The 25,709-nt window shown below is 42.1% G+C and overlaps 2 protein-coding genes across 11 annotated transcripts in view; both read left to right on the forward strand.

The window, feature by feature from the left end:
- LOC136421056 (huntingtin-interacting protein 1-like) overlaps positions 1–25,709 on the forward strand; it is a 121,460-nt gene that overhangs the window by 10,266 nt on the left and 85,485 nt on the right. For 9 of the 10 annotated variants that reach the window (XM_066408257.1, XM_066408203.1, XM_066408264.1 and 6 more), the window contains exons 2-7: positions 1,839–2,045; positions 3,851–3,907; positions 4,988–5,068; positions 22,582–22,658; positions 23,255–23,316; positions 25,664–25,705. In XM_066408257.1, the coding sequence (XP_066264354.1) occupies positions 1,839–2,045; positions 3,851–3,907; positions 4,988–5,068; positions 22,582–22,658; positions 23,255–23,316; positions 25,664–25,705 (526 nt within the window). The remainder of the gene's footprint in view (positions 1–1,838; positions 2,046–3,850; positions 3,908–4,987; positions 5,069–22,581; positions 22,659–23,254; positions 23,317–25,663; positions 25,706–25,709) is intronic. The other variant, XM_066408227.1, reaches the window with a different exon arrangement.
- On the forward strand, positions 13,402–17,835 carry LOC136421128 (zinc finger protein 862-like). Its single transcript, XM_066408283.1, has 7 exons — positions 13,402–14,010; positions 14,467–14,761; positions 14,889–15,009; positions 15,142–15,343; positions 15,486–15,655; positions 15,816–16,024; positions 16,212–17,835. Exons 1-7 carry the CDS (start codon positions 13,658–13,660, stop codon positions 17,193–17,195), a joined length of 2,334 nt encoding a protein of 777 aa, XP_066264380.1. The 5' UTR covers positions 13,402–13,657; the 3' UTR covers positions 17,196–17,835.

Here is a 25,709-nt window from a genome sequence, read left to right on the forward strand (position 1 = left end):
GATCTGTCGACCCCTTCTCAAGTTATTCATGTCCGAAGGTCAAAACAAAAACACCCACTGCAGTTCCAAACAAGACGCTAGGGGGCCCAAACTTACACAACTTAATTCCTGTGGCATGAGCTATCTACCACACAAAAATCATGACCAGTTATGTTATCCACATACAAATTCACATCCACACAAAGCCCGCTGCAGTACTGTAGGAAAATGTCAGGGGAACCATTTTTGAACTTGACCTCCGTTTCCATCTACACACCTACAAAAAATTATGAGGATCCATCAACGTTTCCGTCACTTTTTTTGCCTGCAAACAAACACACAAAAATTGAAAGTCCGCTGCAGTACTGTTGAAAAACGCAAGGTGAACCATTTTTGAACTTGACCTTCCTTTGCACACCTACCAAAAATCATAAAGATTCGTCAAAGGTTTCTTGAGTTATGCTCTTGACATACATACAGACCCACCAAACAGCTGGCTCAACCAAAAACATAATCTTCCCCGAGTACTATTACTCGGCAAAGATAACAAGCCAGAGTCAAACCTCTGCTTGCACTCATTATAGAGTAGAAGAAAAGCACAAGACACCATGGCATTAGCCGATGTGAAAGCCGCATAACAGAGACAACAACAACAACGTGTATGGCTCTTGGACACTCATGTACATGTACAATTTACAAAGGCTATTATCAGCAATTCTTAACAAATGATTTGAAATGAATGGCTGTCAGACAAGTATTCAAGACTTTCACATAGGTTGTGTCATAATATCTTGGAATTGTTACCGGAAGTTGGAAATCCAGGAAGTTAAACTGCCTGGAACACTTGATGGCTGGAATGTAAAGTCAAATGAATATAAGAAACTGTGTCACCATATCTAATGGAAGTTGTGTGGACATGTTTGTTGAATCATGTTGGTTGCTGGGATGCCTTTTTGGTGAGGTCACCCATGGCCAGCTTATGGTTGACATTGGGATCTTCTGTCTTTCACTCCAGACTATGTTCTTGTTTATTCTTTAGACTGGTGGGAAATTCCCAGACGTGTGGTAGACAGACACAGCAGGAATCAGGGTCAACAGGGCTGGATATTTTAAGGGAAGACGTCACAGTTGCGTTACGCAGTGGAGTGTGAAAAATGTCCCTACACTAAACCTTTGAAAACCCTTTTCTTGAAAATTTTGGTCCATTTTGGAGACTGTTGAGAAGTTGAGGTTTGTTTTCTTCTGTCAGTTGTCCCCAGCAATCGAACTGGTCAATTATCTGTTTTCTTTGCATGATTCTAATGTAGACAATTTCTACCAAAAACATATCCTTCTGCCTACGGCGAAGGCGAATATCCAATACTTGCTCAACCTTGGATGCTACAGCTCAGATGTGATCACCCGTCCTCCTCGGTGTCTAAACAGGTGCAGATATTAAAGTGCACAGAGCCATGCCTGTCTTCTGCAGACAGGTGTTACGCGCCGAAATGAGTACTTCGAACCCTCCATACAATCAGTCGTAGTGCAATCACGATACGTTGAATCAGGCCATATAATATGTCCTCGTAACGATGACGCCTCACAGAACCCCGTGTAGTTCACGAAATAACTAAGACTTCTACTAGATTGACGGGTTACCGCGTCAAAGTTTGCCCTAACTAAGATTTTCAGAGGTTTCCGCTGCCAGGTATGAAATTATGTACACAGTTTTACGTGCGCAAATGTGCACAGTCATGCACAAGTCATGGTATTTCGAGCCAATATACCCTTCAGGTGATCCAATGTACATTTTGTATGGGCAGGCTGTGTGGTATGCTCTATATACATTTGTACCAACATTATTGTGTTTCCTCCTCCAGGCCTTGAGTATTAACAAAGCCATCAACCCTAATGAAGTCCCAGTCAAGGAGAAACACTGTAGGAGCACCATTATCGGCACACACCAGGAGAAGGGTGCTGCAACTTTCTGGAAGATTGTCAACACGTTACCACTCCAGGGGAATGCCATCGTCTGTTGGAAGTTCTGCCACGTGTTGCACAAATTGCTGCGGGAGGGGCACAGTCATGTACGTATTATCATACTCATAGACCCAGTTCACACTCAAAAAAATTAATCGGATTAAACATTGAATCCGACAGAAATGATTCAATCGCGATTGATTTTTGCGTTCACACTGCCCCATCACCAAGTGGATTAAAGTATGCTGTGAATGATTCGAATCCGATTGAAGCACGCTGCGTTTCGCAAAAGTAATGCCATGCAGGCGGGAAGAGGGGTGATCGTCGAGAATCTTGTATATTTCATCAAAGAATGGCATGGTCTTCCTGCCTCTACCGCTTGTTCCATTTTGATGAAGGACCTTGTGGTACATCTGGGTAAGATTCTAAACTTTGTTAGTGACCTGGTCGTGGGTCCTCTCGAAGCCATGCTCGGCCATGCCCTGATAAATGTCCTTTTTTCGGTGACATTTTCCAAGTTTTGCTTGGACCTCCTAATTGCCCCAGATGGCGATTAGGAGCTTTGTCTCCTCATGGCCCCACCTGCCTGAAGTTAAGGAGTTGCGGGGCATTGTTGACAAAAAAACAAGAAGCGATCTGAAGTGGCTTGGGTTCTGTGTTCCTGTGCAATGCAAACTATGACCCCACGTACAATGACCTCACATCCCCCGGAACCAGCCGACATCACCGGCAATCATAGCGTCTTTGTCAGTTCACAATTGTTTTTGATCGGATTGGATTGATTTATATCCTACCAAACTATCTCCCGGAGGTCGATGGAGGAAAAACCAATCAGATTGGGAGCATTCACACGGCAAATATCAACAATGATCGGATCATTTCTATCGGATTCAATGTTTAATCCGATTCATTTTTTTGAGTGTGAACGGGGTTATCGACTTACATGTATTAACTTCGCCAAGAAGGTTGCATGAACTTAATACAATAACATGTATGTTTTTGTGTGTGTGTTTGTGTGTGCTTTTGTTTGTGTACAGCATACATATAACTCGAGAAGTCATGGATGAATCTTTATGATATTTCGTATGTTGGTAGGAATTTCCAAAAAGAAGAAATGATTAGATTATGGTCCCCCTACGGGTTTTCTACGGTACTGCAGTATACTGGGTTTTGAATCTCATGTTTTGGAAATGCTATGGACATGATTTTTTAGCATTAGAGGGCTGAGAATATTAAGTGGTGTAGTTCTGGGCCCTCTAGTAGCTTTGTTTGGGAGTGCAGTGGGCTTTTTTGTTTGAAACTTTGGAAAAATTTAAGCAGGGGTTGATGGATTTTTATTTTTGGTGTGTACATAATGAGATGCATATTATGCAAGGCAGGACCTAAGTTACATAAGTATTGAGGAAAGCTTACTAGTATTTGGCTACATTGCATACTGTAACATGCAACCCTCAACAGCTGGTGTCCTGGAATCTATGCCACCATACATCTGGTCATGGGCTGTTGAAAAACAGATCCCTGGTTTCATTTGTATTTGGTATGCAGATAGATAATAATTTGGAATGATTAGATTTTTATTATGCAAATCTTAATTTGATTTGCATGATTAATGAGGATATCTTATAAACCCAATGGATTCCATTTATTATTGAGAAACAGAGGAACATTGATAGATACGAATTATGAAAAGGACAATTCACTGTGTAATCTGTAAACTTATGACTGAGATTTTGATGTGAACTTTGTTTAACTTTATGAGTGTTTACAAGTGTTTCATATATATATATATAGCTTATCCTACTACCTGGGTAGCCTTTAGAGTGACTTGTTAGTTCCAGGCTACCACACTGTCTACTTCAGTAAAGTTAGTGCTGCAGAGTTCTATATTTTTTGACATATTTATTCTATCCAGGCTCTAACTGACACCTACAAGTATGTGAGTCACCTATCTGATCTAGGCAGACTTTGGGTGAGTTTTTCTTTATGATCAAGAGTCAAGAAATATACTATGATAATGATTATGTCATACCTGGCCCATAATAATGTTCGTTGTGGGTGTTCTGGACAGATCTTCTACTTGTTATGTAGTGGTGTGGATCGGTCCGGCCGGACCGGTTCCGGACTTGTAAAACGTTTAGGTTCAAGTCCAAAAAAACCTAAACGTTTGGAAACAAGTCCGGACTTGAAAAAAAATTCTCTCACTCATACACTCCTTTTTGTTTTAAACCATCTTAAACCTTCCTTAAATCGTGAAATTTGCACTAGAAAAATATTAAAACATTGCTGTTTTTGTGTTTATAACTGAACTTTTGTGTTAATTACTGACTGTATATAATTCCGTGTATATAGTTTTCAAATTACGTGTAAAATATCTGCCAATATGCAATTTTACATGTAACACAAAAAAATATTCCAAAACTATTGTTCAGGTCCGGACTTTCAAGTCCGGACCTGAACCTAAACCTCTGGACTCGAGTCCGAACCTAAACCTAAACTCTGGTTTAGATCCACACCACTATTGTTATGTATCACATGGGCTTCTACTTCTATCACAAAGGCTTCCAAATTGAATAATTCTAAAATCCAAAAATTTGAAATTTACTTTTGGACGTATTTTTCAATTTTTGGTGCATTTAGCATAATGATTGAAATTTGTGTTTTCTCGGGTTGGTATGAGATAAAAAGAATACAACACGGTTTATTCTACATCACACTCGGTCCCAGCACTACGTACTGCAGGTTGTATCGCCCTCCTGCTGTCGGGAGCTCTGACTACGGTCGAGCTGCTGCCTTGGGTGAGACGGAAAACATGACTACGGTAATGCAGGTCATGTGAGATACATGTGTTACCATCAGAATGATAACGACAGCACTCATACGGGGCATGCATACTTTGTCCAGTTCATCTACATATGTAACATTGTCTTGGTAATGACTTTGCCAGCCCCCTACAAAAAATGTATGTTACCCTGAGTTCTCTATTTTTCTCCTTATGCAAAGAGATCTTAAAGATGGTCTGTTGACTGTCCTTTGTGTGATATATTTTCAGGGACACCTACAGGAGGGCTACGGAAAACTGATAGCTCTGTACTGTAAACTTCTTGTCACCAAGATAGAATTTCACCGAAAGGTACGTGTGTATCGCAGCCAGGGAAAATGGCAGCGTGCCTTTAAGACTACACTGTATCTGTGAAGTTTATCTGTCAAGTGTTTCTATTCAGCTTTGAATGTCATAGAGTATATGTCAGCATATACATTACATAATGTACTGTTGAACCGAGAGTGGTGTCTGAATATACATTTTGTAATTTGTATCATATTATACATGTAGGTAGTAGGCTACTCAGATAATATTCTATTGTATGTTGACAAAATGTTACATGGGGTAACAGAAGCAATACGAGGGGACAAATTTGCAACAAAAGAGGCGAAAAATTGCAATGAAAATGTGATTAAAATCACTTCACAGTACACACTACGGCATCAAGAAGGCTAATAGATGGGACTACTTTTGCCTTTTTTTTACTCAGTACTTACCTTGTACTTTGGTTTACATTGTGTACGGACACTACCAAGTATACAGACACTACATTGTGCACCCTGGGGATTTATGACATTATTTCATGTTCACTCACAACCATAGTCTGTCACCATCTTCAGGTCTAGATGTTTCAGAACATTTGAGTTCATATAGACCCATAGCATTAGTTATATTCCTATTAATAACCCATTTTGAACTTAGAGTATACGGACAATACACATACTCTCAGACAACTGTAAGCCATCAGTCCCAGAGTACAAGCAAGATAGAAAAACTTAGTTTGTGTTTTTGTAATTATGAATATACCATAATTGTGTAACACACAAAATGGCCAGTTTTATCACCATTTAGTTAATACAAGGAGACCTTCCAATACTACGTAGAAAGGCAACATTTGCGAGCAAATACAGCATGTTTCGCCCATACTCCTCCCCATGCAAAAAATGGACTGTCTCAAAATAACACTTGGACAAACGTTTACGAATTCTTGCCATACTTTATACCATGTACAATTGTCGTGCAATAAAGTTCTTCTTCTATAATCAAAATATTAAGAAACGAGCTTCTAAAAAAAAGCTGGTCATACGACCTCATTGTGGTGGGGATGAAACGGTTGAAGTATAGTTTGTAAAAAGAACTAAATTGCACAAGTGCAGTGTTAAGTTTTATTCAGTTTTGTGAAGTTTGGTATGAAATAAGCTGTTTTCAAAGTCAGCTTCAAGAAAGCTTTTAAAAAAAGCTGACTGGGGCGCCTTTGGAAGAAATGATATGAAAGTTTCTGCATAAAATATGCCAATGAGACTCATTAGCATAATGTATGTGGTGCATTCACCTTTCCTAAAGGCACCTACAAATCAAATATGACATCTCTAGCATTTATCGTAAGGGAAATACAATTTGCATAAATTATGCAACAGAAGAAGAAGAAGAAAAGTATGAAAAACACGCCAGCAAAAACAATGTATTTCCTCCTTATATAAAAGGTTAAAAAAAATAGATAAAAAAAACAGGAAAAGAATTCGAACCGGCGACCTTCCAGTCCCCACCAAGCCTACACACTCTACGTGTTTACCAAGTGAGCTAGTGGGACTCGATAGTCCTGACATGATTTTTAAAGGTACCTAACGTTTAAATCTCACTACACGGCACCATATTTTGGTCACCTTTTTGTCCATTTTCCTAACAAAATCAGTTCTTTTTTGTGTAATTTTGTACTAATATATCACCCCGACCAATCAAACCACGTGAATTGCATTGAAACTCAGATTCGTATCAGCCATTTCCCGACAAATCCCTTTCTAACTTGCTTTAACGACTACATCTGACAAAACAAACTCGCCAGTGAGATGGTGGAGGGTGTCAGCTTTCCAATGATGTTTAACTACTACTTTTTTCTAAACGTGAAATCGCGGTCACTTTCAGTCACTTCCAAAGTGCCAAAATTGTCAATCTGAAAACATCTTCGGAAAGCTGACACCCTCCACCATCTCACTGGCGAGTTTGTTTTGTCAGATGTAGTCGTTAACACAAGTTAGAAAGGGAGTTGTCGGGAAATGGCTGATACGAATCTGAGTTTCAATGTGATTCACGTGGTTTGATTGGTCGGGGTGTATATGTAATATGGCCACTAATGGGGATCTGACAGGGCATACAAGCACGGATGCCGGCGGAAATGCCCAAATACATGCATGTGGAACGGCTTTTCGGAAGTGAACTACCATACCATGCCCCTGCTGCGGTATGATAAATCATTAACAGTCATGCATTGCGACATATCCCAGTGTTGTACAAGCGAGACATTTTGAACAATTCATGTCCATTACAAAACATAAACTTTTAAAGGAAAACTTTATATTGTTTTACCACATCTTTTGCATTGTTAAATATCAATCTACATTGTAATATTTTGCAACCGTTCGGCTTTTTCTATGTTGGGCCCACAGAAGAAAGTATACATGTTGTGCCGTCCTGTTTGGCAGGTATAAATAGCCGGCCATGCACGTGCCCGGCGCCGCCCGCGCGCCCGCCGCCCTGCCAATCTCAGAGCTGTCTGAATGCCATACGACCGCCGAATGGCGGCTGTATGGCAAAAACTTCAGCCCAAAAGTGATCTATTGCAAAGTCATCCCAGTAAGAAATGGAGATTTCTCAATTTAACCCCCTATGCAAAAACAGACTCTTCCACAGGCAACCCCATACATAATGGACCATTCTAGAATACTTCCACTCAAAAAAATGGATCACCCCAGTCCAAATTGAGTTTAAAAACAATAAGTCCCTCCATGCATGAATGGACTCTTCCAGTGGCACCTCCACACAATATGGACCAGTCCAAAACCATGTCCGCTTAAACAAATGGGCTTTTGCATGATTACCCCAGTCCAAAATATAATTTAGAAAATGTCCCCCGTTCAAGAATTGACTCTTTCAGCACCATCCTCATGTACAATAGACCAGTTCAAATACACTTCTGCTAACAAATGGACTTTTGCATAATCACTCCAGGCCAAAATTAGAATTTTGAAAATCCCCACGGGCAAGAATGGAAACTTCCAGTGCCATCTCCATGTAAACTAGACCAGTCGAAAAATACACACTCAAAAATGTACTCTTGCATAATCAATCCAGTCCAAAATTGAATTTAAAAAAAATTAACCTCGGTGAAGAATGAACTCTTCCAAATTATACATAATGATATGAATGAAGATTTGACACTGAGACGGACATTACCAAAACCAACATATTTCGACCATAGTATGGGTGAAATATAAAAATATGACACCCCTATGTTTTTTTTTTTCCAACCTTTATTTAACCTTGACAGTATGCACAAACATACACTCTTCGGCCGAGGCCGTTTTTCAAGAGTTCAAGGGAGGAGGTCAGGGGTCCTTTCAACGTACCATCGGAAAATGGAACATAAATTGTTATACAAAGATAACGTTACAAACAAGTATTTCATAATCACATTCAGCAAATAAATATAAGTCGACGATATAACATCATTTCCCTACTCGGTAATCATAGTCAGTTCGTAGTTACTCGACGCAACATATTCTTAGATGTTGCAACTGAAGGCGCCGTTCTCAAGTTTGGTGTCAGACTATTCCATAGAGTACTACCTGAGTAGGAGATAGACCTTCTATATACTTCTCTACGGACCATTGGTACATACAGTAGGTTAGACTCGCTTTGCCGTGTTGTTCTAGTTGCCCTATCTCTACAGTACGTGAACATGTGTCTCATGTAGGCTGGTACCAGGTTATTAAGAGCCTTATATGTCAGCAAAGCCTTCTGGTGCCTGTGTATAGATTTGATGTCCTTCCAGCCCAGTCGTGTCAGTACTTCAGACGATGGTGTTCTGTACGGAGCTCTCAGTAGCAGCTTCCCGGCCCTGTTCTGCATTTGTTGAAGTTTTTGTAAGTCTTGCTCAGGTGCTGTATCCCAGACAGTACTTGCATATGTTATGTATGGTAGACATATAGTGTTGTATAAAGTACGAAGTGCTGACGTAGGTACAAATTTACTAACATGCTTCATAATACTTATCGATCGTCTTAATTTACCAAGTACATCTTTGACATGACCTTTCCAGTTCAGATGGTTGTCAATGTAAATGCCTAAGTACTTATACATGTTGCAGAAAGCTATGAGTTGACCATTAATAGTCACCCTAGGGTTGTTGCAGTTTCTTAGCCTTTTGTCCGTACCCAGTAGCATGCACTTGCATTTCCCTTCATTCATGGAAAGAGAATTCACGGCGAACCATTGAGACAACCTTTCGAGATCGGTTTGAAGGGCGGTCTCAATGTTCCCAACATCCTTGCTGCTGAAGTGAATGACCGTATCGTCGGCATACATTGAAATTTCAAAACTTTGGATACAGTTTTGCATGTCATTTACATAAATAATGAATAACAGTGGTCCTAAGATTGAACCTTGGGGTACGCCATACTTCACTGTATGAAAGTCAGACATGGCTCCATTAACTGCGGTGCAATGCTTTCTACCGGAGAGGTAGGAAGTGAACCAGTCAAGGGTTCCATCCTGAACCCCGTACTTGAACAGTTTTTGCAGAAGGGTAGCATGGTCAAGCGTATCAAACGCCTTTGATAGATCGATAAATACAGCACCTGTAAGCTCTCCATCGTTCATGGCTCCCAGCCATTTCTCAACTGTAGATGTGTTGCAGACTGTGTCGAGTGTTTCGGTCTAAAACCGGATTGAACCTCAGAGAGAATGTTGTTTTCTGTGAGATACTCGTACATTTGACTATGTACAGCTCTCTCGAGGATTTTTGAAACAGTTGGTAAAATGCTAACTGGTCTGTAGTTGTTTGGTAGTGATCTATCGCCAGCCTTGTGAATAGGTGTTACCCTCGCATTCTTCCAGTCGTCTGGAAACTCGTGTGTTGAGAGCGATTTGTTCAGGATGGCTGTTAGAGGGGTTGCGATGATCTCGGCTGCAGCTTTTAACAGCCTGCTGTTTAGATTGTCTAGGCCGATCGATTTACTTGTGTTCAGCATTCGGAGCTCCTGTTTGACAAATTCTACGGAAATGGTTTTAAATGAAAAACGAGCGAGCGATCTCTTCACATATTCCAAGGGGCTTATAGATACCATGGCTGTGTTGATGGATCGCACTAACTTCTTAGCCACCGTCCCAAAGAAATTGTTCAGTTTTTTTGCGATTTCAGGTGAGGAGCTTGTCTCTCCCGTCTCGTCCTTCATACTTAGGATGCTGCTAGAATTGGATTTGGAGACTGGAGGGATTTCCACATAGTCTTAGTCGAGCCCTGGTTGATTTCTTCAGTGTAATGGTTTCGCTTCCTGGAGGCAACCAGTCTTTTGGTGTGATTTCGCAGATGCCTATAGGTCTCCCAATCCTTCTCGCTCCCCGTTCTTTCGGCCGTATGTCTCGCTTGGTCACGTAAGGACATAATCTCCCGAATGTCTTCTGAGAGCCATGGTGGCAGGTCAGTTCCCTTTACCTTGAACTTCTTGATGGGGGCATGCTTGTTACACACTGTGTCAAACAGAGATTTCCAGGCGGACCACATGTCCAAATCTCTGAAGACACTGATCGTTGACCATGTGACTTTCTCTAGATCAGCTACGAAGTCTTCCTCCCTAAATCTTTTAAAAATCCTTGCGGATATCCACTTTGGGGAGGGTTTTGGCTGTTTCAGACCCTGATGAGTGTAGACAAAGTGATGGTCACTCAGCCCTCCTTTGTATACTCCGCTGTAACTGTTGGAGTATTTACTGGGATTTGACGTTAGAATCACGTCAATGAGTGACGAGCTGTGTGCAGTTACTCTGGTTGGCTCAGTTATCAAATTGGTTAAGTCATAGAGGTCGCACAAGAAGTTGAGGTCTTCAGCGGGACCCTTATCGCTCATTAAATTGCAGTTCAGATCTCCCAAGATTGTTGTTTCAAGATTAGTTTCAGAAGCTTTGTCCATGCTTTCTCTAAAGAGATCGAAGAAGTCAGTGTCATTTGGAGGCCTACATTGTATATGCGCAGCATAGAAGTACGTGTTTAGCCTTTGGTGGTGTTAGCTCAACCCACAAGGCCTCCAGTCCATCAACACATAGGTCACTCCTGTCTTTGAATGCGATGGAGTCCTTGATATAAAAAGCCACACCACCGCCATGTCTTGAACCCCTATCCCTTCTTAGGAGCACATATCCAGGTATTTTAATAGTATTGTCTGGGAAGTCATCACTCAGGTGAGTTTCTGTTATCCCTATGATGTCTAAATTACTCTTAGCAGCAAGGATTTCTAGGTGTGCATGCTTTGCTGGGAGGCTGCGTATATTTTGATGTGACAGCATTAAACCTTTCCTGTGTTGCTTTTTTGGCATATTTTGACTACACGGTATTTGCTCATTAGAAGTGCCATGTGAATCACAATTTTCCATAGAAGCTGGTTGATTTGGCCCACTTGTTGGCCCTGGGTTTGCTATGATATCACCAGACATCAGAAGTAAAGCTTGAATGGATGCTTCAAAAGTAAACATTTTTGGTTGAGAAAAAATTGTTTATTTCAAAAATTGTTTTGGGCTGTATGCCAAACATTTGAATGAGGGCCTGTGTACATGACTAAGTCAGACACATGACAAATTTCACATCATTTTGGTTTAATAAATGTACATAAGAACTGGAGATGTGCCTCTCTGTTCTGAAAATAGCCAAAAATTTAGAAAAATAATTCTGAAGTACTAGTAATATGCCAAAAGAGTGAACAACGCCATGTATGCACATGTCCTAGGCAGTTCCATATCACATTTGATATACAGTACAGATCTTGTTTAACTTCCCTTCCCACGCGTTTCACACGAGTTTGTTTCTCGTGCAAAAGTCGTGCGAAAGTCGAGCGGCTTGCATTTGAAACGCGTTTACATCTCGTGCCAAAGTCGTGCCACACGCCATGTTAAGTCGTGCCAATCGCGTTCGCTAATGAGCTGCCTCGCGTGTGGCTGCCTAATTAAAAATCTTGTGCGGTCGCTACACGCGTTTACGCAAATCAGGCAAACTTGATTGACGTCTAGTTTGGAGACCCCGCTGCGGGAGTGTTACGTTGCAGTAAGGGCGTAGGGGAAGGTTTCATTTGAAAGGGCCGATTCTCGGCACTTTTTTCTCAACGCTGCAGTGTAAAAGGTTTCATTGAATTTACACGCCAGATAGATATAGAACATGATATCAAAATATGTGTTGGTTGCAATGCTTGAATAGTTTTGTGAAAGTAACTGAGAAATTTTTCAAAATTACGGCCAGGCCGGTGTGAACTTTCGGTTTGCCGGTTTGGTATTTTCCGATTGAAAGCACGTTGGGCGCGGTTTGGACCGCACACTTTTTTTTTTTATAATCCTAGAGTTTGTAGGACACGTCTTAGCCCTCATTGTTACGTATTTGTTGATAATCTGTGGATAATAGCCGGGGGCTGGCACTTTTGCCGATTATTGCCGGTTAGTGTGAGAAAGGACTCTACACTGCCACGCGTGGCCGCTCGGTCCCAAAATAAACATCTACCCCGAACTACTGGCAGTTGGAAGAATAATAGTTGCATGTATGTCCGCATGCATGTCTGGTTGCAACGACAAAGTAAAAAATGAATGAGTAACATGAAAAAAGAACTGCCAGACAACTCGCCGAAACGACATGGAACAACGTAAACCAAAGGTCAGTGACCTGTACATCATAACAAAACAACGTCGACAGCGAGCGGGACTACTTTCTACAATCTACAATACTCTGACAGAGTTTTATCTAAATCGGGAAAGAGGGGCGCTGCGCCCTCTTGTTTCAGTCCAGCGCCCCCTTGTCGAAATTCAGATTTTAGTTTAGTGACGGAAAAATTTAGTCCCAGCATACAGCCTTCCCTCAGCGATCGGTAACTTTCTTCCATAGATTCGTCCAATTGATGCCAGAAAATAACATGCCTGTTAGTATTAAACAGCGTAAATTTTCCACAGATACGAAAACCGCGGCAAAATGACAGTAAGAAGGCGTACAATTGTCTTATTTCACGCAGTTCCCATGCTCTGTTGTTGTTCCGACTCGCCTCGCCTTTTCACGCCGCCATTTTTGTTTTGAAATGCGAAGTCTCGCGTGGCGTATATCTTTATCTATGGGGTCACCTGACTTAGGACGAGATTCTCGCCGCCGTGACCTTTCACCCTAGCGCGGGAGGTTTGAGAGCCGGACGATCTCGGCATTTGTTTACGAAGCATTCAGCCTTTTAAAAATGTCGTGTCGCAACAAGAAGCGCAAGAAAGACAAGGATTGCCCGGGGCAGAGGAAGATCACGTCTTTTTGCCGTCAGGAAGCCGAGAAAGATGGCGCCGAAAGCGAGATCGGATCCATTGAAGGGACGATCGCCGGCGAGGGATCCGGGGTGTCTTTGGAAGAGGCGCGGCAAAATGACAGTAAGAAGGCGTACAATTGTCTTATTTCACGCAGTTCCCATGCTCTGTTGTTGTTCCGACTCGCCTCGCCTTTTCACGCCGCCATTTTTGTTTTGAAATGCGAAGTCTCGCGTGGCGTATATCTTTATCTATGGGGTCACCTGACTTAGGACGAGATTCTCGCCGCCGTGACCTTTCACCCTAGCGCGGGAGGTTTGAGAGCCGGACGATCTCGGCATTTGTTTACGAAGCATTCAGCCTTTTAAAAATGTCGTGTCGCAACAAGAAGCGCAAGAAAGACAAGGATTGCCCGGGGCAGAGGAAGATCACGTCTTTTTGCCGTCAGGAAGCCGAGAAAGATGGCGCCGAAAGCGAGATCGGATCCATTGAAGGGACGATCGCCGGCGAGGGATCCGGGGTGTCTTTGGAAGAGGCGCCCGCGCCTAGCGTGGTCGCTGCCCCCGAAAGCGCGGGAGACGAGGCCTGCGGGGAATCCGTGCCAGATGAAACCCAGATGGACGGAGAAAAGGATGACAGCCAGATGGATGGAGAAAATGAAGGAAATGAATGTTCCTTTGAAGAGCAGGAGGAGAAAAGGAAGAAGTTAAAACAAAAGTTCAAGTAAGTTACTACTGCTTGTAAGTTGTAATGTAACTGTTAATAACTTGACTTGTTTGTATTTTTTTGCTATCAATGTCAACCAAAGCAAAAAATTTGGCCATGAATGTCAGTGGTTTGTGTGTTTACATAGCAGCCTACACCAAATTCTAAAACAAAGTGAAATTTTGTTTTCAATGTCAGTGATGAAGGATACAATAGCTTTTCTTATCCATCACTGGGTTTTATCAGTCATCATCATCATTGATTGTTATTATTTTTCTGGTCAATGTTTATTATTTCCTGTTAGAAGTTTCAAATTATGGAAAATTGTAGAACCACCATGTAGACCAAGATCCAAGGTCAATATGAAGGTAATGGACATCTGTTCTATAGGGAAGACTCCCTCCCTCTTTTTTTTGTGGTTTACCCAACTTTGTAGACCAAATTTGTAATTTCACCCTCAACACAAAATTTCAGGAAGAAGAACTCGGGGCATCGTGTGGGCTACGACGACGAGTGGGCACAGAAGCCATACACGTGGCTGTATCCGGTGAATAACCGGACGGGGATGATGTGCACCATCTGCAAGAGGCATAGACAGAAGCAGCGGAATGGGGAGTACATATGGAGCGTGTATCCAGCCACCTGCCTGCGGTTGGACAAGGTGGTAGCCCATCACACGTCGGAGCAGCACACGAAAGCCTGTATCAAAGATGAGGACCGCTTGGCTGCGGAGGTGAACGGTGGAATCAGACAGGCTTTGGCCAAAACGGTATGTCAATTAAATTCATATTCAAGCTGTTTTTGCATTCCATATTACATATTCCTGATTTCAAAACCCAATTTAATTTACCCATAAGGTTTTCACAGCTTTTACTTATAATTATCTTCCTACACAGGTTTCCATGAATCGAGAAGCCGTCAAAGCAGCCATGAAACTTGTATATCATCTTGCAAAGAAAGAAATACCCCACACAACGAACTTCAAAGACATGATCAAGTTTGCTGAATCAGAGTTAGGTAAGGGCAAATGCTTACATGTGGAAATAGATTATTGTTCTGCTGCTACGATATGCTGTTACATAGGAAATTTGATGGTTTAATTTCTCCATTCCAAACTTTGATGACTTTCTTCTGAAAAAAAACAAACAGGTTGTGAAGTCCTCCGCCCTCTACACGTGGGATCCAATGCCACCTACACAAGCAGCACCATCGCCAATGAGTTCCTAGCGGTTATTGGAGCCCTCGTTGAGGAGCAGACTCTGGCGACGGTCAGGGACAGTCCCTTTTTGGGGCTCATGTGCGACGAGACGGTCGACATTTCAACTACAAATGAACTCGTCCTCTACTGCAGGTATGTTACAGCTGAAGTCAATGTTTATCAATCAATACATTGCTATGATGTAATTGTAAAATTGTATGTGGCATGTAACATGTAATAACTTTGTATGTGATATTTGATTATTCTTCCCTTTTTTGCCCTATGCCTGCTGCAGATGCATAGATGGTGCTGGCAAGCTGCAGGTCAAGTTCCTGAAAGTTGTCCCATTGAAGGATGGAAAAGCACTCACCATCAAGAATGCGCTTATGCAGCACCTTGAAGGGAAGGATCTGTCTCTACAGAAAGTTGCAGGTTTCGGCTCAGATGGAGCTGCCTGTATGATAGGTGAGTTTGTAGTGTGTACATGAGCTTCAATACATCCTGCATTCCATTATCTATCAAATCATTTATCATTATGACACCTCAAGTGATGTGTGGATATGGTTTTATAGATTACTTAAACAAGGAAATGTGATACAATTATTGTTCTAATATTTCTCTCCAGGACGAAAAGGCGGCGTGGCCACTCTCCTGAAAGTCGACAATCAAACGATGATCAACATCCACTGTGTGGCGCATCGTGCTGCCCTGGCTATCGGGCAAGCTGGAGGTCGGGTGAAATACATCGGGGAGACTTTCAAGCCAAACCTCCTCTCGCTGTTCTTGTTCTACAACAACAGTTCTGTCAGAAGTGAAGGGCTGAAAGAGATACAGGTACAGTGTTAGTCAACTTAGTATTTCTCTTGATATGGGAGCAACATATACTTGTATCTTTTCATAGAATTAGATTTATACTGACCTGTAGCTGTAAAAAGATGATTAATTTTGATGATGTTTGAATTTCTTGTTTCTTTTTCTATCTGAGGAACTGTGAATTCTTAAACTATGTTTGTCTTTACAGGAAGTACTTAATGATCTTCAGCTGAAGATGAAGCAGCCGAAAGATGTCAGGTGGCTGAGCCACGACTCTGCAACCTCAGCACTTTATCGCTCAATACGCAGTGTTCTGGTACACCTAAATTCAGAAATGAACAAAGGTGTTGTGATGGCAACGGCACTTTGGGGATGGCTACACACGTACAAGGCCATCGCCACTCTGTATCTCTTGTGTGACGTCCTGCCGCAGATATCTTCGCTCAGCAAGATTTTTCAGCAGAAGAGTCTGGACTTGACTGAAGTCCAAACTACAGTGGAGGCAAAGAAGAAAGTTGTGAGGGAGGCAAGAGACGCGCCCATTGTAGGAGGCAGACTGGAGGAGCTGGACCATGACCTAGGTCGTCAGGGTAGACTACATGATCTGGAGATCCAGGATTCCCCTAAGCAGAGGCAAGAGTTTGCAGCACTCCGACGGAACTTTGTCGACAACATCATCGACAACTTGGAGGAACGCTTCCCCCAGATGGAGTTGTTGAGTGCTTTCAGCATCCTGGATCCTGCCCACTTGCCGGAAACCATGACGGGAGACTACGGGTGGGAGAGTATAAACACGTTGTCCGAGTTCTACTCAGAGGGGGCCTACCCCATCAGCAGGCGGGAGCTCAAGGACGAGTGGATTGGTTTCAGGCAGCAGCTGCCAAGCTACAAAGGCAAGACACCCAAAGCCATGTGTCAGTTGGTATCATCTAACATCACCCTGTCCTGCCAGTACCCAAACATCAAGGGGCTGTACAACAGAATGATGGTCATCCCCGCTCACACGGCAGATTGTGAGCGGGCGTTCTCGTGCCTTAAGAGGGTGAAGACCAGGCTCCGGTCCCAACTCACCGATGTAAACCTCAACCACCTGCTTATGGTGAGAATTGAGGGGCCCGACATCAGCGACTTTAACTTTGATGAGGCCGTGGAGCGTTGGGGGGGCCTGAGGAACAGAAAAATCCTCATCTAATCACCTTGTATGCCACTACCTCACAGACACTATTCACTCAAGTTAAAGATAATGATATTACTGACTTTTTGACTTATTTTGTTTCTGAAAACGTGTCTGAAGAAGTCTAGATAAACATTCTGTTAAGATACCTGAGGAACAGAAAAATCCTCATCTAATCACCTTGTATGCCACTACCTCACAGACACTATTCACTCAAGTTAAAGATAATGATATTGCTGACTTTTTGACTTATTTTGTTTCTGAAAACGTGTCTGAAGAAGTCTAGATAAACATTCTGTTAAGATACCTGAGGAACAGAAAAATCCTCATCTAATCACCTTGTATGCCACTACCTCACAGACACTATTCACTCAAGTTAAAGATAAAGATATTACTGACTTTTTTGACTTATTTTGTATCTGAAAACGTGTCTGAAGAAGTCTAGATAAACATTCTGTTAAGATACCTGAGGAACAGAAAAATCCTCATCTAATCACCTTGTATGCCACTACCTCACAGACACTATTCACTCAAGTTAAAGATAAAGATATTACTGACTTTTTGACTTATTTTGTTTCTGAAAACGTGTCTGAAGAAGTCTAGATAAACATTCTGTTAAGATACCTGAAGTCTAAATAAAAATTCTGTTAACTGTTAATCCTGTGTCTGTCATCAATCACAGGTAACTATGTTTAAGAATTTGTTTAGGTCCAGGTATGTTTCATATAGAGTCTGTTATGTTTTAAGTGACTTTGCCCTTACTTCAGGAGGGAGCATAAATGGTCCTTCACAAAGCCTCTGAATGGCCCAATTGTACCTTATTTTTGCAAAAGCTCCGCAGATCGGAAGGGGGGGAAACCCCCCCTTCCGCACCATCCCCCCCGCTTGGTCGCTTCGCTCCCTCGCATTACTGTGTTCCCCCTTGTTCAATTTTTCTAGAAAAACCCCTGCTCTGATATGGTCAAAGATTCTGCTGGGACCAAAAGAAAAATAAACAAACTAGTAAGCAGTTTTGAAAAATCAGATTTAGTTTGTTTCTGGATAGATTTATAACACAGATAATGTGAAGCATATTTACATTCAATTTATCAGTGAAGCCGCCGGACGGCGCACGTGATTCTCGAAATGATTGATGTTTGATATACTACTAGCATGTTCCCACGATACTCCCTCTTGATTGACAGGTAGCCCCCTTTGAGGAACTTGCCGCCTGTCTCCGCGTTGTCTGCGATGGCCGCGCGCCCGGCCAGCTCAATCTTTAACAGCCAATCGCGAAGGAGTTTAGATTTATCCTTCACTCTGTCCTTCACCGTTTATAAACTAAGTCCTGCTATTGGTCACCGAAGAATCCATGGGAGAATCCATAGGAATTATTGCCCAGCCGCGTGTTACTGAATAATATCCCAGAACAAGGAGATTATAGGGAGAAAGAACATGTGGAGTTGCGTGTGTTTTATAGCACGCGATGCAGCATGCTACAAAGGAAGGGAACATTGCCAACCTCACTATGATAAACGCAGCGATCTGTTCCCGGCAATGTATGGACGGGCATTTTCGCACATTCTTCGTCGATTACAGTGCCGGTTATTATGGAAAGACAAGGAATGTACTGCTACTTATGTAGTCACAGGGTACGTAGCTTTGCAGCCCGTGACAGTGAAGTGAAGGGTGGTAAGGTTTGAACATTTGATTATTCATTTCTAATAAAAAATTGAGTTGAAAATTGAATTGAACCAGTCTTGTGGTACTCGCACTCTACGTAAACATGATGTGGGGAGGGACATTGATATAGCGATCACCACAATGGCGCATCGACACTTTGATGTAACAATGTTCTGAACTATATCAAATCTACGCTATCGCCGCATAATTTCGGGAAATTGGGTCAAATAGCGTTCAACGAATTTACCAAAGAACAACCAAGGAGGTTTTATATACCTCCTTGGAACAACACACCCTTGATCCTATCCCAATTACTGTAAATACTAGCCAACTTTATTCATACAGTAAATTCTTCAATCATTTTACACATCGTTTCTACCAAGCTAATTAACCCGACAAAATATCACAAACTTGGCCATATTTCAGTTACCACAAACAAGAGCCAACTTTATTCATGAGCTAATACTTTCTACTGAGCAGGCCATAATGATATGGTGAATGATAATGTTTTTCCGGCAGTGGAACGGCCTCCTCTCGGGCTCAGGGCGTCTACCGTCCGGTGTGCCATTGTGACACTGCGAATTGAATAAAACTCGTTATTAAACCAGCAGTGCAAAGATTTTGCTAAGAAAAAGATAGATTCTACACAACAACTAAAAAATGGGGATGAACCTAATATCATCCACGGGCCGGATCATAAAACGGCCCGCCGGTTGGGAGGGGTCTGTGGAGTCTGGTTCCCGGCCGGGGTAAGGAGAATTTTGCCGGGGTTCTACCTTCCGCTCCCGGCGGAGCTTGGGTTAGCGCAGCGGAGCTTGTGTATCGGACGGAAGCTAAAAAGGCTGGCACTCAGGCTAATCTTACTTCGGTTTGCCGCAGCTCAAAACACTTTTATTTGAGCAACTTTTCCTTTAGTTTCAGGTCAATAACACAGTTATCTGTTATGATTTTGTTACGCTTGTTGATTATAGGAAATCTGGTTTTAGATTCGAACGTCCATACAATATGTATAAGTAAGGCCGCAGGCCGGGCGATGGGCGTGTCTTGAACAGTTCAAAGGCCCGCCACACGCGTGTGAGCTCCGCCCAAAACTTCGTACACGAGCTCGCACGCATAAATGAAACGCGTGTACACGCATACACACGAGATTGAAACGAGAATGGAACGCGTTTCAATATATAATCGCACGACTTTTGCACGAGTTGAAATCTCGTGTGCCACGACTTATGCACGAGATTGGCACGACTTTCCAACGCGTGTGGCACGCGTGTGGATGGGAAGTTAAACAAGATCTGTACTGTAAACACTAGGGGACCTGACCCAGAAATGCAAGATAAATTGATTAACTCAATTGGCCAAGCAGGCGGTTGTATTTTGAAATGCAGTGCTACCATTGGCTGCCACAAAAAAACTCAATAAGATTACTTTAAAAGTCTACATCGAAAAAATGAAATAAAGCCTAGGGGTATTTGCCTACTCTGCCTTTGTGCCAAATTTCAGGTCATTTGGTCTTAACATGACAGAGATGAATGGATTTGAAGATTTGACAGGAGAAGGAGAAGGAGGAGAAGAAACCTCAGGCATAAACAATATGTTGAGCCCATACCTATATGGGCTCAACATAATAATGTAGGAAATAATGCACTTTTGATAACGTGTAATATAAGGGACCATACGATATTTAGCGGGGGGAGGGGTAGTGCGTTGGTGGGGGAAAGGTCATGAAAAATTTTTTCGAGGTGGGGGGGGTCATGGAAAAAAATTCTGGGTTGGGGGGGAGGGTCATGGACTTTTTTAAAAAGAATCCGTTGAATTGTTGTGCATAAACATTATGCTGTGGGCCGTCAAACTGATGCTTTAAATAGCCCGCTATGCTGTCTTTTCACCCAGCGTAGCGGCGAAAAAATACAAAACTACCGTAGTAAACATGCCGAGGCACGCGTCCAGCACGCGCTTCCGCTGTTTCACAGGAAGCTATTTAGCTATCAGCTCAAAGGGAGGTGCCAAATACTAAATTAGCACCCCGCCTTACCGCTCCGATATTATCTCGCAGCCCCTCCCACCCGGCAGCATCGCGCCAAAACGTAAACAGTAGCCGAGTATGCCTCTCTGCAGGATCAGCTGGGAGGGTCCCGGACTATTAGAACAGCCGTAAATGTATCAGATTCCCGGGGAATCTGCTTATTTGGAAGTTGACAGTCCGCAGTTGACCAACACAGAAGCTGTTATTAACGTAAAAGATTCCTTTCTTTGTCAGTGCGGGAATAGAATTAATTCTTAACTGTTGTTAAAAGTTAAAATCCTCCCACACCATAATTGATGTATAGGGCGGTGCCCATCTCCGTTTCATAGCCCTGGGGCCACACTGTGGTGCAATCACTGCAGCAGGGGGCTAGTCCACTGGCAGTGGAGTGTGTTTAACTTCCATACTGTTTCATAAGTATGTACCATTTTTATAAAGTCTTTGGTATGACTCAATGCACCTCTTGTCCAGAGGTGCCCTACCTGGGACTAGAACCCCAGTCCTTCTGGTCCAAGTAATTTGAACCAGATGTGGCAGAGTAGCAAAGGCGCAGACTACTACACCACAGGGACACCCCTAATTCTTAACTGTATTTCTGACAAATTTCTGGAGCAAGGTTATGTAATTTTTTCATCCAGAACAGTGAATTGATGCACAGAAAATTCATTTCTACCAAAGTAGGAAGATAAAGTTTCAACTAAATTGATAACCTTCGCCATGATTGGACGATTCGGCTGCTACAAATTTGTTCCCAGGGCCTTTAGTAGACTTTCTGGCGCCTTCGCCGACTGTCATCAAAGGCTGCGGACTGTCAATCAGCCGCAATTTCCTGGGAAAACATGTGAGTTGGAACTAGGTGTGGCAGTCAACAGCGAACTTCTGGCGAAGTGATTTTTAGGTTCCTTGAACTTTCAGTTCCACGTTTTTTGTAAGTACAATCTGAAGTAGAACAGTGGTTTCAGCTAGCATTCCTGGAACGGCGGCGTATATATTTGGGCAATCTAGGGGGGTGATGCGATTTCTAACACGGGCCAAGGTTTTCTAAATTATGCCAGCAAAGGAACTTTCGCCGCAGAGAGAGTTACATGTACGTCGCCGAGGGACGACCGCCTCGGCGGCGATTTTTCTGGAAACATGTCAGCTTTTAAGCGTGGGAATACCAGGAATATCGCTTCTTATTTCGCACCGAAGAGAACTTCTGACAGCGACGATATTGTAGCGCTTCTACTTCGGAGAAGACGGACACAGCCAAAAAACGGAAAACTGGTATCGACTATTGATATTTTTGAGTAGGTAAATAAACCAACGAGGTTAAAATCTCCTTGATTAAACTTTTGATATTGTTGTTTCTGAGTTTTTAGTTGTCTCTCACGGTTTCACCTAAACTTAATTGTATGTCAAGGTGCTGTGGAGAATAAAAGTTTATTGACTACCATGATTATCATAAATATGACCCTCAAAACTTGAAAAGAAGCCTTCTCAATAGCCTAAAATGCAAGAGCTTTCGGGGGGCTTCGCCCCCTGGGTCCCCAACACAGGGCTTTGCCCCTGGACCCCGTCGTCCGCCAAAAATCAAGCTGAAACTCTTTCTATCATAGCCAAAAATGAGTCATGCCAAGAATTGTCATATTTCTAACTACCCTCTACTATCAATGAAAAGAATGCGTGTATGGAGTACCCTGGTACCTTTTGACTGATGTCTATGTTTATTGTACCCAGAATGCAGCATTTCCGGGCAATCTACAGATGTCCGATGAACAGCTGCATGCCGCTGGAGAAAACGACGTCAACAACTAGTAAGTGTAAACTAGTTGTAAAGTCCTTTTCAACTTAGCATGAAAGTTAATCTGTGTTGGTAAAAGTCATTATGAATTAAGGATTAAACTTTATGTCCAACACAAAAATGAATTGGGACTTACCCAAATTTTCGACTGACTGTGTCAACCTTGTTCACGGAATGGACAAGTCTACTCCTGGAACTTGACGTCAGAGACCTACCTTGAACAGGGACGGGAGGGTGACACAAGTTATCTGTCACGTGTGACCTGCTACTGCGGTCACGTATCTCTGATGTCACATTCCAGGAGTAGACGGGTCCATTCCGTGAACAAGGTTGATGGGTAAGTCCCAATTCATTTTTGTGTCGGACACAAAGTTTAATCCTTAATTCATAAAATTTTTCGCATCTCACTTATTGGCTTGTCTAAATTGTTTTGTAAACTTACACCATTGTTTTTGCAAACAAACTCTTTATTACTTCACCCCAAGATGGTATAATTGTTTTTTGCTTTTCTGTGTGTCTGCATTTGACGAGTGCAGTTGATGAGGTCAAGGGGATGAAGCCTGCCACCTCTGATTGCCTTGCTTCCTAATGAATTCTGTGCTGTTTCAGTTTCCAGTTGACTGTGGAGATGTTTGATTACATGGATGCCATTTTGGCCATGGAAGCTTCAGGTAAGGGTCATTTGTCGATTGAGGTTCGACATCCAGATAATCAGATACGGCAAAAGACAGTTTACTCATGCAACCGGATATGAGAAACAGTCTGTTTGAAGATCATATCCCATTGCTAAGTGAGTATCTGTTTTTTTGGCGTTAGGGTCATGACTATGTTAAAGGTAAAGGACTAAGGACACATGACAGAAGAAAAATATCCAGGCTTTGCATGATGTACAAAATGACTAATAAACTTGTGGATGTACCGACTGATAATTATCTAATACCAGCCCAGAAAAGGACAAGAAATAGTCATGCTTTTAAGTACCAGAGTTATCAACCAAGGATTGATGTGTTCAAAAATTTGTATTTCCCGAGAACCATTAGAATGGAACCCGTTGTCATCAGATGCTGTAGGAACACCTTCACTAAATAGCTTCAAAGAACGATTGCAGTCAGACTCAGATGTGCAAAAGTTAGGTGTGACAGGCCGTTCAGTGTAATATAACCAACTGCTGCCACTCCGCGTGCCTGCGAAGCTGGTGTGTTTCGTCGAAGGGCGTAATATACCAGCTATACAGATTATACCAGCTATACAGATACAGATTCGGTACAGTACAGGCCACATAATATGCATCAAGTTTCTCGAGACATCGTCCCACCATCTTCTGCAGAGCGTTCCATGTCATTGATCTTTGGTTACATTGTTGCCTTCGCCGAGAAGGTTATGCAGAGGGTAGCGTTTGTGTGTGTGTTTGTTTGTGTGTTTGTAACGTACAGCATAACTCGAGAAGGCTTGGATGGATTGTCTTGATATTTGGTAGGTGGGTAGGTCTTGATGAGACTTGGAAATGATTACATTTTGGATTTCCTAGCGGCTTGTTACGGTACTGCAGCGGAACTTCCTGTTTTGATATATCGTGTTCTGGACATGCTATGGAACTGATTTTTAAGTGGTAGATAGCTCTTTGGACAGAGAGTAAGTGGGCTAGGTTTGGGCCCCCTAGCGGCTTTTTTGGAACTGCAGGAGCAGGTTTTGCTTCAGACTTTGAAATGGAATAACTCAAGAAGGGCTTGATGGATGGTCATGATTTTTGGTAAGTAGATAGCTTCAGTGATGATGTACATGATTTGATACTTATTATGCAAATAAGTATCTAATTTGCATAATTAATGGGGAAAGTTTATACATTGCCAAATTCCATAATTGGACTCTCAAACTTGTGACATAGGTTACTGAGGAGGAGAGAAATATTAATAGATATCAACTATGCTAATGAAGACCTCATTTGCATAATTAATGAGAAAATACTACAACTCAAGATGGGCTTAATGGATGGTCTTGATTTTTGGTATATAGATAGCTTCCGTGATGCTTTGTATGATTATATATAATTATGCAAATCAGATTTTCTAATTTGCATAACTAATGAGACAAGTTCAAAAGCCTGCTGTGTTCCATGATATGATTATTTAAATACCTGACACTTGTAACTGAGGAAGAGAGGAATGTTCATAGATAGAAAATATGCAATTGAAGGCGTAATTTGCATAATTAATGAGAAACTATAATTACATACAGGTGAATGATGACAATTTCTTACTTATGGCATTTGAAAGTTATTTGAATGTGAACATCGTTGAATCAAATTATGCTAATAAGGACCATATTTGCATATTTGATGATAAATGTTAGCATAACCTTCTTTCATAAGCTTATACTTTGGACAACTTCTTTTATTTGGCTGAAGACGATCAACTGGAATGATTTATGATTGATGAAAAACACTCCTAAATACGTCAGTCATAAAGGTTAAAATCATTTGGCGAAGGTATGAGGTCGTGGAACTCTAGTTCTATATTGTTTCGGTGTTGGTTGACACAGTTTTTAAGTCATTTTTTTAATGTTTTTTTTTTTCGGAACCTACTGCGAAATTCTGTGGGATATACTTGTCTGTCAGACACCTTCTTCAGAGCTGCTGACTGGAGTACTGCTTCTCACCACTATAAGTATAAGTAGCCACGTTTGGGACAGTGTTCTCACCGTAAAAGCGCCACCTACATCGGCTACTTAAATTAAGTTAAAGTGGTGAGAAGCAGTACTCCAGTCAGAAGCTCTGAAAAAGGTGTCGGACAGACACCAAAACATTAGCAGGTGAGGATTACTGGTTGTGAAAAAAAAAAATCTCCTATATCCTATATTCTACCAACCTAATGAAATTATTTTCGGAAGAATGTTTTATGCCTTACCAACGTGATGAAGCTATTCGTCGATCTAAGAAATGAAAATACAAGTACTCGGTAGTTTTCTATCAGTAGCCATCTTATGTGTTCACCACATAACTGATATGCTGTATGGTTTCAGTCTTCTCATCAGTGGGACCCACACGATCTTTGACCTCCTCAGGCCA

Source organism: Branchiostoma lanceolatum, chromosome 1 (assembly GCF_035083965.1).
Source record: "Branchiostoma lanceolatum isolate klBraLanc5 chromosome 1, klBraLanc5.hap2, whole genome shotgun sequence".
NCBI classification, from domain to species: Eukaryota; Metazoa; Chordata; class Leptocardii; order Amphioxiformes; family Branchiostomatidae; genus Branchiostoma; species Branchiostoma lanceolatum.

What these genes read in the sequence shown, in the direction of transcription:
- LOC136421128 (XM_066408283.1), top strand. Translation starts at nt 13,658, where the DNA reads ATGTCGTGTCGCAACAAGAAGCGCAAGAAAGACAAGGATTGCCCGGGG. An exon ending in AAGTTAAAACAAAAGTTCAA is followed by an intron (nt 14,011 to 14,466) that starts GTAAGTTACTAC and finishes ACAAAATTTCAG; the next exon opens with GAAGAAGAACTCGGGGCATC. An exon ending in TGGAGCTGCCTGTATGATAG is followed by an intron (nt 15,656 to 15,815) that starts GTGAGTTTGTAG and finishes ATTTCTCTCCAG; the next exon opens with GACGAAAAGGCGGCGTGGCC.